We start from the raw sequence: 12,127 nt of genomic DNA, 5'->3' as shown, positions 1-12,127 counted from the left end.
TGGCAGGAAGAGCTTCAGGCTTACTTGGATCAAGGCACCAAAATGATACATTGTCTCATCCCCTTTTATAGCTTCATTTTCTAGTGAGCTTTGCCATGTAATTTTGTGTAAAGTCTATCTTTGAAGACAAAGCAGACCCAGGAAACATGTGAACACCTAAAGCCCACTTGTAAGTCATGAGATCTAGCCCAGGATTTTTCAGTTTTTTCAGTTCTTTTACATTTTCAAAGGACTAATAGTGGTATGATTACTATTTTGGTTAATATTTTCTATTCTTTTTGTCTTCTTTATTTCATTTACTCCTGCTGTAATCTGTATTGTATTCTTTCAGTGGTAACTTAGGGCTTAGTTTATTCTTCTTTTTCTAGTCCCTTAAGGTATAGAGTTAGGTTGTTCATTTGGGCTTTTCCTGCTTCTTAATGTAGGCATTTATTGCTATTCTTCCCATATTTTAGGTTCTAAATATATGAGTAATAGCGATGTAATGCATAAGATGATGACTATAGCTAACAGTGATGTATGATATACAGGGGTGTTGTTAAGAGAGCAAATCTTAAGAGTTCTCATCACCAGGAAAAAGTATTATTCTTTTTCATTATTTTTTTTATTGTATCTATATGAGAAGATGAATGCTAACTTGCCCCATTGTCATAATCATTTCATAATACACAGAAATCAAACTTGCCTTTAACTTATACAGTGGTGAATATCACTGTATAATTATTTCTCACTAAAAATGGAAAAAAAGAGTATTTTAAAAAGTATAAGCCATAATCATGACAGTTGACATTTCCTAAACCCTCTGTCTGTATGAGACAATAATGAAAAGTAGCCTGGGTAGACCTACCAGCTGGAAAACATTCTCTCTTTCTTGGTGAAACATTGAGCAGTGCCCCCACTTTCCAGGAGATAGCTGCTGAGCAGAGTGGTGGGCTAAGGAGGTCAGAAAAGCTGGAGGGAAAGAAGGATTGATGTCCAGGTGGGTGGAACAGCTCAGAGAAAGGCTCAGCCTTGACCCAAGGGGGCTACTGCTCAAGAGAAGTCCTGAATCGTGAGCCCTCCGTGTGGCCTTGTGTGGGACTTGGGATTATCGCAAAATACAGACTGAGAGGAAAGCTCTCATCCCTTTGCTATGGCCATCAGGGGAAGAACCAGAACTGGAGGAGCCTGACTTCACATGAAATCTCGCTTTGCCTCTGGCCAGCTGTGTGGCCCTGGAGATGTCACTTCCCCTCTCTGAGATTCAGTTGCCACACCTACGCCAAGATCCATTCACTGTGTCATTCAGTATAAATCATAATTGAGTGAGATACAGTGTATAAAGATTGAATATGGGATTCCTCAAAGGTGTATGACAGTAATTCAAGTGCGTAGAAGCTGACATTCATCTTGTGCTCACCAGTGTCAGACTCTGGTTAAGCATTTTCCACTCATTGACTCATTTCATCGTCACAACATTGCAACAGGGTTTTCCTGTTAACTCCACTGGGCAGGTGAGAGAACTGTGGCTCTAGTAAGTTGCCTGAGATCACACAGCTGACAAAGGGCAGAGGCCAAGTGTAGCTCAGCTCTGACCAACCTCTCACCTCCCGCCTTGTCAACAGCCCTGGAACAGCCTGAACTGAGGTCCTCTTGGGAGAGCTCAGGAAAGCTGGTCCAAGGCCCCCAGCTGCCCCAGGGGCTCAAAGGCCTCCTAGATGACTTGGCTCTGTGAGGCAGCTTTCATCAGACAGAAGGCCCTTGAATGAAGCAGCTGCTGGTGCAGGCCTCTGTGTGGCCCTGGTCTTGCTTAACCAGTTTCCCATGAGGACAACAGTGGTTCTTCCCTCACAGAATTGCACACAGCACTGAGATGGCTCCTCAGCAAATGGGCAAAGCTTCCCTGGGTCTCTTGGCAGGAAAGTCAGATGTCCTCATGGAAAGGGAACCCTGAGGTGATAGCCTGGGTCAGTCCTCTGCAGAGGTGATGCAGCTGTGAGTAAGGGGTCTCTGCTCCCCATTCAAAATCAAAGGGGAAACTGAGGGCTTGCATGTTGAGGAGACAGAAGGGCCGCAAGAGGAACCTCATCAGCCCTGGGAAGAAGAGACCAAGGCCAGGACAGTGGGACCTGCAGGGGCTGGGGAGAGGTGGTTGAGTATGGGAGCCAGGATGTTACCTCTCTGAACAAGGGATCCCATAGACATGGGTTTAAAAATAGTCCCACCAGTTGCTACAGTGTGACCTTGAGGAGTCACTTGTTCTCTCTGAGCCTCAGTTTCCTAGTCTGTCCAATAGGGACAAGAGCAGTGTCTCCTGGCAGAAGGGTGCTGTCAAAAAGTCATGAGGTCAGGGGTTCTGGCGAAGACAACCCTCCATCACGGTGGTGATGTAAGCAGAAACAGAGTGAGGCTGTCACTGTGTGACCTCGGGTCACTTTCTTGCAATCTTGACAATCTTGGCAACGATGTCTGAGGAAGCTGAAAACTGATCTTGAGAAAGGACTTGGGAACCTTGACAGTACACTTGAAAGTGACTCAACAACGGGGATGATCAGTGGCACCTAGGAGCTTGCTTCCTAAATACTATGCCTGTATTAACAAAGGCAGCCAGCAGGGGTTGCTCCTTATGGGTGGTTTACTGAGAGAGGTGACTAACTGGTTCCTGGTTCATTTGTTTATTATTTTTCTAGAAACAGGCATTACTTAACTGAATATCAATTTACATCTTATATCATAGTAAACTTTGCTAATATATTCATAGGAAAATTCCTGAAGGTGAAATTTAAAAAATTCAAAAGGTATGCATATTTTAAATTACAGCACATATTGACAAATAATCCTCTATGTTAATAGTTTCTCCACTCTGAGAAGTATTTTTGAGTGAGAGTATTTTTGTTTTTTCTACTCTCTTGAGCGCACTGGTTTGGACAACTGAAATTTGCCAGTTTCACAGATGAAAGGTTAAGATTCAGCATTTCTCTAATTTTGAAAGAATTCACTCATATTTTTCACATTTTACTAGCCATTTATATATTTTAACTTAAATATTTGATTTATATTTGTAGCATTCTCTTCTGTTGCGTCATTCAATTTTCTTAGTAATTTTTATTAACTAATTGGAAAAGGATTCCCACCTAGCCTAGGTGGTTTTAAAATTACCTACCTTTCTAGTGAATATTTCCTGGTAATTCTGATTTCTTGAAAGAACTTGTTTTCTTTTGACCTTTTGGAAACATTACTAGCACATTGCTAAACATTCTTAATAGAAGTTAACTTCTGAAAATGATTGTCCTTCAAAACTTTCCAGGGCTTGAGAGTGACTGAATGATAGTCGCTCAGTGGTGTCCAGCTCTTTGTGACCCCATTGCCTGTAAGCCTGCCAGGCTCCCTGTCCATGCAATTCTCCAGGCCGAAATACTGGAGCAGTTTGCCATTTCCTTCTCCAGGGAATCGTCCTGACACAGGAATCGAACACATGTCTCCTGCACTGGAGGCAGATTCTTTACCATCTGAGCCACCAGGGGAGCCTGACAACCTGAAAGATGCAAGAGGGACCCACTTTCTAATTTCTACTGATAAACCAGAGCTCAGAAGCAGAAGCATTTGCATCAAAGTTACCTAATAAGTTATAGGCCCAGATGTGGTTTCCATCTCTGCATCACTATAACGAAGTACTGTCCATTGCAAAGCCACGTTGCAGTACTTTGATTACACACACTTTCTTGCAGCCCTTCCTTATTCTTTGAGCTAGCTGTTGCCTTGTTGTTTTTCATTTGAATTATTGTCTACAGAGATTTTCTTAATACTTTTCAAATGTGAAATTCTACATGTGCCATGTCAGTTCCTCTATCAAATTCCTCTATTCTCTGTTCATTAGGACTCCCTGTCCTTCTTCTCTTGTACAAGTATTCTCTTTCTAGACCATATGCAAAGCTGTCATTCAGGGACTCCTATTATCCCCGTTCATGATTTACATCTGTATATTGTCTTTGATTCTAGATTTTCCAATTCTTATTCTCTCCTAAGTTTATTTTGTTTGTATGAGCAGCTCATTAGTGCTTCACTACTAGATACTGATGTTCGATCAATACCTATTGTCTGCTCAGTGGGTTGATTGCTCTGTTGATGAGTAAAGAGTATATGTTATCATGAAGGCAGTGTGGAAATAATAAGGTCTCCCAGCTATGTGACTTTGACCCATTTCTTAAATTTTTGATCTTTAATTTCTCATCTAAAGTGCAGATATTAGTAATAGCTACTTTGTGGATTTGTTGCAAAGATTACATGAAATAACAGGTAAATTGTCTCATTTAGTATCCGGTGTGTAGGAGCTGCTTCTTAAGTTGTGCACCACACTAAATGGATACTGGTTTTGCCATTATCCTTCAGCAATTGAAGACTGATTTCACATTGCTCCAGGAATCCAATACTTCTGAGGAGGCCCAGGAGAAGGCTGAGGAAATTAAGAACTTATTGGAACTATTCATTTCTGGAATTTTTCAAGTAGTGTACAGACTTACGGGTTGAGTCGATGCTTCGTTTGGAGATCTTAGTTCCCAGAAAAGAGAATATGTCTCTTTGGGGACATAAGTTTAACATGAAAGACAGAAAGTTGAATAAACCTTGTATGTTCTTGCAGAGGGCTTCCCTGGTAGCTCATCTGGTTAAGAATCTGCCTGCAATGCATGAGACCCCAGTTTGATTACTAGGTGGTGAAGTTCCACTGGAGAAGGGATAGGCTACCCATTCCAGCATTCTTGGGTTTCCCTGGTGGCTCAGCTGGTAAAGAATCCACCTGCAACTCAGGAGACCTGGATTTGATCCCTGGGTTGGGAAGATACTGTCCTTGCAGAGCAGAAGTGGTCTAAGGCCAACTCTACCAGAGCATGGGAAAATTAGAGTCAGGGCAGCAGGGCCCGTTTGGATCTCATGAGTTTGGGCATTCTCCTTCCGTGATTTCAGGGTCAGGATGAAGGTTCTCTTCACCCGCACTGCTACCTATTTGTTGGTGCCTAAAGTCCTTTTCCCAAGGAATAAGTCTTTTCTTCTCGGAATATAGCTGAGTATAAAAGTCTGAATGGTCTCAGGAGAGAAGAAAGTAGAACTCACACCACATAGGTGGCCCCACATGAAGTCTGGAGTTAAGCAGTTCCAGGTTCTAATTCTGGCTCTGCATAAAAAAGAATGAAACAATAACATTTGCAGCAACAAATGGATGAATGTAGAGCTATCATACGAAATGAAATAGGTCAAAGACAAATATCATAGACACCACTAATATATGGAAATATAATATGATAGAAAAGAACTTATACAAAACAGACACATGGAGATTAAAAAAAACTCATGGTTAACAAAAAGGAAAGCAGTGTGGAGAATAAATTACAAGTTTAGCATAAATATATACACACTACTCTATATCCAATAGACAACTAACAAGGACCTACTATAAAGCACAGGAAACTATATTGAGATATTTATAATAATCTATAAGGGAAAAGAATCTGAAATAAAAATACCCCTATATCTATATATATCTATATCTGAATCACTTTGCTGTACTCCTGAACCTAAAAAAAAGTGACCGTATTAGTCACTCAGTCGTGTCTGACTCTTTGTGACCCCACGAACTGTATGTAGCCCACCAGGCTCCCTTGTCCACATTTCTCTGGGCAGGAATGCTGCAGTGGGTTGTCATTTCCTTCTCCAGGGGATCTTCCCACTCGGGGATCAGACCTGGGTCTCCTTCATTGCAAGCAGATTCTTTACCCTCTGGGCCACCGTGGAAGCCCCACACCTGAACCACACACAACATTGTAAAGCAACTAGATATCAATTTAAAAAAAACAAATTCATCTCTGGCACAGATTCACTCTTGAAGTCTTGAGGGAAATCATAGCTGTCCGATCCTCAGACTGCCATACCATCCAACGGAGAGAATCCAATCCCTGAGCACGGCTCTCGTAAGGACCAAAGCAGGCGAGGTCCATGAGGCTCAAATGCTCAGCACAGCTCTGGCAGAGAGAGAAGCCCAGAAGTGGCTGTCAAGAGGAATGACAGGGTGAATTGTGGTTTCTGTACAGGGTGAAAATCAGTAACCTGCACATCCTGGATATCACATCAGAAGCGACTTCTGAAAATACCGCTAAAGTGAGGACTCCCATCACTGCTGACATCAATGTGAAACTGTGAGTATGGCTTAGAATCTGAGCTTTGGGAGATGTAGTGCGATATGCTCAATCAATCTCCAATCTGGAATCAGGCACTTTTCTTTGCCTCTGCCTTAGTCTCCCCATTTGTAAAATAAGGAGGCCTTTGCAACTCTAGAATCCTCACCCTTAAAATGTTCCAAGAAACTTTGCCCATAAACAAATCTCTTTTAAAAAATCCTCCTTGAACTATATTTTCAAAATAAAAACACTTATCTAATTGTAAGAGTTGAGAATTGAGAAGACATGAAGATTTATAACTCTTTGGCATAGTTTCATCCAGCATCATTTTGTCTCTCAAGATTCTCTTTAAAACGTAGTGAACAGTATGGGCTGTATAGCAGTGTATAGTATGTAATGAAGAGCATTTGAAAATTATGTGGAAAATACAATTTCTAAGTATTTTAATTACTATGAAGATACAAAGATAGGAAAATGAGGATGTGTAGAAGAGTTTTTATAAACTAAAGTGGACTATGACTTCATCATTCATTAGTTATGAGATCATGAGATAGTTACTTAACTTCTCTATACCACGTTTCCTCATTTGGAAAACAGAGATAATAATAGTACTTTTTTTCTCGTGGTATTGCTGTCAAGATTAAATGGATTAATCCAGGTAAAATACATTTTAGAAATACCGAATGTAGCATTTTGCTTAAGAAATGTTAGATTTTATTTTTATTTTAATCATTTGTGTGATACGCTATAGAAATCTCACGAGGCAAACCTTATGGCCAGGAGAAGAAACTCCTAATGTGAGAATATAGATTCCATAAAGAATACAGGAAATGTTGACATTGTCCATGTGTTGTTCAGTCACTAAGTCCTGTCTGACTCTTTGCAACCCTGTGGACTTCAACACACCAAGCTTCCCTGTCCTTGTTCATAGGTATCCCATATAATGTTCACATAAGAGAGAGACTAAAGAGGGCAAAGTGAAGAGACTTCTCCATTTCTGTTCACTGAATTTATTTCCCCGCAGGCCTGGGTTGGGTGAGATTGTTGATTTGGCTCTCAGCTTGCTCCTCCAGTTTTGTGTCAGCGTTGAAACAGATGAAGAGACTGGTGTCTCCCAGGTGGTCATGGAAGAATGCAAGAACAATCAACACAGCATCTCACTCACCTTGCTGGGCAGGTCAGGTCCACACATCTCAGCAGAGAGCGGATCTCAGAGGGGGTGACCTGGAATTTCAGCCCTATTCCTTACCTGGGAGGGAGCAGAGTAAAGTAAACAAGAGGAAGACTCTGGAGTCAAGCTGGCTTTGCCACTCCCTTGTGGTTTTGTAATCAATTTAGCCTCTAGCTGCTTCAGGTTTCACATCTGTAAACTGAGGATGGTAACAATACCTAACTCATAGCCTCCTGTGTTAGCCAAAAGAGAAAAGGAGAGTGTTTAGCATATAGGCTGCAACATACTAAGCTCTCAGGTAATGATAATATCCATGCTGACTTTCTGTCTGTTGGTTCCTCCCCCTACTGAGACAGGAGTGTTGACCTCTCCAACCATACCTGTGAATTGCTGTATTTCACTTTCAACTTTATGTGTTTTGTTTCACGCTTTTTTGAAGTTCTGTTGTTAGATGCCTGCACATTTAACATTGTTATGTCTACTCGAAGAACTGACCCTTCTCATATTACATAATGTCCCTCAACAATAATAATGATAATAATAATAATTCACTGTGTTTACTTTCTTGCCAGTAGTTAAGGAGATGGCAAAAGGAGTAGTAAATGCCAACCATGGGCTCCAATTTCAGATTGTCCCCAAATCATCCTCTACCCACTGAGAACTTATCAAAATGAGATCTTGAAAACTTAATCCTCTCCATTTAAATCACTATCTCTGATAATCCATCAAATCTACGTCTTAAACAGTGTGCTTGAAAGAGCATGTTTAGCCCAGGGAAGAGGGCAGAAAGAGAAAGACTGATCCTGGTCCTGGCTGGGAGAGGAAAAGTGATCTGGAAGCTGAAGGATGGGGAAGGTTGGCCTTGGCAAAGAACAAGGCAGAGCCATAAGCAGATGTCAGTGAATCCTGCCTCAACAAGGGATCTGATCACAGGTTGCCTAAGACACCCCTCAAACTAAAGATAGGCTCTGCAGCCTACCATCACTTGGAAAGACTGAGATGTAAATCCAAATGCCTGAGCCCTGCTGGACCCTGTCTAGCCTAGAGTCCCAGGGAAACCATCCTGCCCTCTTGGTCTCAGTGTCCGTATCTGTAAAATGGCATTCCACTCTGCTGCTCTGAACACTCCAGGGGCTTCCTCTCCATTTTGGATGAAATCTCAGGCCCTCCCAGAGCCATCTGGGCTCTATCTGATCTGGATCCGCCCCTTTCCCACTCTGCCCTAGACACACTAGCTTTTGCTCTGAGCCTCCACAAACACCTTCCACTCAAGACCTGTGCACTGGCTGCTCTGGCATCTAGAACACCTTTCCTGCATCCCATTTCCATGTTTGTCTCATCATTTAGGGTCTGAAACAAGGTTCCTCCTCTTCTCTCTCTTGAGTCTACTATCCTCCTTTTGAGTACTTGTCACAAGTTATCATTATATTTTCATTCATATGTTCACTTCATTTATTCCTTCAGTCAAAAATGTCTTGAGCATCTGCTTCATGCCACAGCCACCATTCTGAACTCTGCAGAATTTACTGGTAACTGAGGGCAAGGAGCTTGCTCTCATGGAGCTTAGTCTCTGGAGGGAAGGGCAGACAGACAAGGATTCAGTCCAGCAGTAAAGAGCCCTCAAGGAAAGTGTTCAATCGCAGTCATCCCTGGGCAAAACAGCACACCTAACAGAGTGCTATGACACAAAGCCCTCCCTTAGGCAAGACTTCTCGAGGGCTGCCTGGAGGAGGTGACAGTTATGCTGAGAGCTGAAGGTGGGAAGGAACCAGGCTTAGGAAAACATGTTAATATGGGGTTGGGTGGGCGGGGCCTGGGAAAGCCGCGGGCGACCGGCGGCAGCCAGGGAGCTGTTGCTGCTGGTGCTGCGGTGGCTGCACCAGCGGCGCCGAGGCGGAGGCCGGGCTGCGCGCTTGGCTAACGTGCCCAATCCGCGCGGCTCAGCTGCACCGGCCCTTGCGGCCGCCTAAGCGTCTCGGCCGGTCTCTGCGCTGTCGGGGCGAGGATGCGGCTGTTCCGGTGCCCGCTGAAGCAGCCGGTGCCCAAGCAGATTGAGCGCTACTGGCGCTTCTCGCCGTCGCCGCTCTCTATCAAGCAGTTCCTGGACTTCGGGAGAGATAATGCGTGTGAGAAAACTTCATATATGTTCCTACGAAAGGAGCTTCCTGTGCGCCTGGCTAACACAATGAGAGAAGTTAATCTTCTGCCGGAGAACTTGCTTAACCGCCCTTCGGTGGGATTGGTTCAGAGCTGGTATATGCAGAGTTTTCTTGAACTTCTAGAATATGAAAATAAGAGCCCTGAAGATCCGCAGGTCTTGGATAACTTTCTACAAGTCCTAATTAAAGTCAGAAATAGACACAATGATGTGGTTCCTACAATGGCCCAAGGAGTGATCGAGTACAAGGAGAAGTTTGGGTTTGATCCATTCATTAGCAGTAACATCCAGTATTTTCTGGACCGATTTTATACCAACCGCATCTCTTTCCGCATGCTTATTAACCAGCACACACTTCTGTTTGGCGGTGACACCAATCCTGCGCATCCGAAACACATCGGAAGTATTGATCCCACCTGCAACGTTGCTGATGTTGTGAAAGATGCGTATGAAACCGCCAAGATGCTTTGTGAACAGTATTATCTGGTAGCTCCAGAGCTGGAAGTTGAAGAATTCAATGCCAAAGCTCCAAACAAACCTATTCAGGTAGTTTATGTGCCCTCACACCTCTTTCACATGCTCTTTGAGTTGTTCAAGAACTCAATGAGAGCAACAGTTGAACTATATGAAGATAGAAAAGAGGGCTACCCAGCTGTTAAAACCCTGGTTACTCTGGGTAAAGAAGACTTATCCATTAAGATAAGTGACCTAGGTGGCGGGGTTCCACTCTGAAAAATAGATGGCCTTTTTAACTACATGTATTCAACTGCTCCGAGACCTAGCCTGGAGCCTACCCGAGCCGCTCCATTGGCTGGATTTGGTTATGGCTTGCCAATTTCTCGTCTGTATGCTAGATATTTTCAAGGAGATCTAAAACTCTATTCTGTGGAAGGCGTGGGTACTGATGCTGTCATTTATTTAAAGGCCCTTTCAAGTGAATCATTTGAGAGACTTCTGGTTTTTAACAAGTCCGCATGGCGCCATTACAAGAGCACAGCTGAAGCTGACGATTGGAGCAATCCCAGCAGTGAGCCCCGGGATGCTTCCAAATACAAGGGACAAGATGAAGACTAACAGAACTTTGTAAAGAACTGAATGCTTCAGTCCTCTCCATGAAGAAAAGGTGGCCTTCTGCAAGTCACCCGGAAAGAGCTCCGTTCCTCCACCAACTCTGAATGTGGCGCTATAGATAATCCAGTGCTTGAATGTGTATTTTTCTCCATATAAGCTGGACTTTTTTCCATGGAAGTTTCCTGTGGCTACTTCATATCTTCCACTAAAGTAGTAACTTGAGTCATTTTTCATAGTACATTGCTGTGGTTTGGTTGGCGCCTGTCGTAAGGGGACACAGAGCCTTATTAGTGCCCGTGCCCTCATACCTCCGTCTTCTGTATCATAGACTGTCTACAGTCTCCCCAGATGTCCCACCTCCCTCCCCATTCCAGATACAGCCGATCTCTGCTGCTGCTCTTTGTGACCAAATACCATGTTTGTCCCAAACCACCAACTAAGGCCTTGGGGAGTCTGGAATTTGAAGACATCAGATGAGCATGTCTTGATATTTCGGTCCCAGAGCCCTTCCTCTCTCTTATGCATCCCTCTTCACTCTCTGCTTTGGACTCTGGCCTTCTTCCATCTGACCAGATTCTCATTGTGAGCTGTAGGTACTCTCATGTTAGATCTCCCTCTTGGGTGCATTGATTTCATTTTGAAATTCATTTGTATACTTCCATTCTGTTAATTAAAGTGTTCCCAAAGTTGTCTTGAAAAAAAAAAAAAAAGAAAAAATATGGGGTTGGCCAAAAAGTCTTTGGTGTTTTTTCCATAAGCTGTTACAGAAAACTCCAAATAAACCTTTTAGCCAATATTTACCCAATATCCTAGGCACCACGTTAGGAGTCTCTTGTTTTGTTTTTCACTGTGTCCCCAGTTCGTCTAGGTTTTGGGCACATAGTAAATGTTCTCTAAATATGTGTTGATGAATGAATGAACGGATGACTAGATGGATGGATGGATGGATGGAAGGATGGATGGAAGAATGAGGTCTCAGGGTTGTGGTGAGACTCTCATGAGCTATTGGTGTGGGCTGCTGGTCAACCATGGAGTTCTAAGTGATGATCGCCCTGGGTAGAGGCTCAAGTCACCTGACTTCAAGGTGTTCCACCTTCCACCCTCTTCCCACTGCTCCTGCTTGGCTGCTCAGCCAACTTCCTGAAGCTTTATCAATTTCCTCTCTTTTCCAGTCACACTGGTCTACTCAATGAGGTTGTGGACTTTGCGATCAACCTCCTGAATGAAGTGTTGTCCCCGATAACACACTATGAGGTAAGTCCCCCACTGCTGGGTGTGCAGAGCCAAGCCTGGTGGGGGCAGGAGTGACTTTCTCCCAGTAGATTCTACTCTCTGGGCACCTTCCCTTTTGGGGGGTCAACTTCCCTTTGGGCTGTGAGTTGCTACCTGCCCCTCTTCGCTCACCCTGGTCTGAGGAGAAGGTGAGCAGGGGCCCAACTTGAGTTGAAATCACTGGGTCCCTCACTTGAACCACTTACCATACCCATGGACTTCCAGCAGAACTTTTAGATAATATTTTTCCTCATTCAACACAAATTTAATTCATTTAAATACAAAAAGCATACATACCATAGATCA

General features: G+C 43.4%; 2 protein-coding genes across 2 annotated transcripts in view; one reads left to right on the top strand and one right to left on the bottom strand.

Annotated features, from left to right (window-relative positions):
- LOC122448453 (short palate, lung and nasal epithelium carcinoma-associated protein 2A-like) overlaps window positions 1-12,127 on the bottom strand; it is a 78,752-nt gene that overhangs the window by 19,099 nt on the left and 47,526 nt on the right. The gene's annotated exons all lie outside the window — the stretch shown is intronic.
- LOC122448452 (pyruvate dehydrogenase (acetyl-transferring) kinase isozyme 3, mitochondrial-like) lies at window positions 9,141-11,238 on the top strand. The gene is given in 1 exon segment (XM_043479762.1): window positions 9,141-11,238. A coding segment is annotated over 1 exon segment (1,227 nt). The 5' UTR covers window positions 9,141-9,325; the 3' UTR covers window positions 10,553-11,238.

The sequence above is a fragment of the Cervus canadensis genome, chromosome 10, assembly GCF_019320065.1.
Source record: "Cervus canadensis isolate Bull #8, Minnesota chromosome 10, ASM1932006v1, whole genome shotgun sequence".
NCBI classification, from domain to species: domain Eukaryota; kingdom Metazoa; phylum Chordata; class Mammalia; order Artiodactyla; family Cervidae; genus Cervus; species Cervus canadensis.
This window is presented reverse-complemented; position numbering and strand designations above follow the sequence as displayed.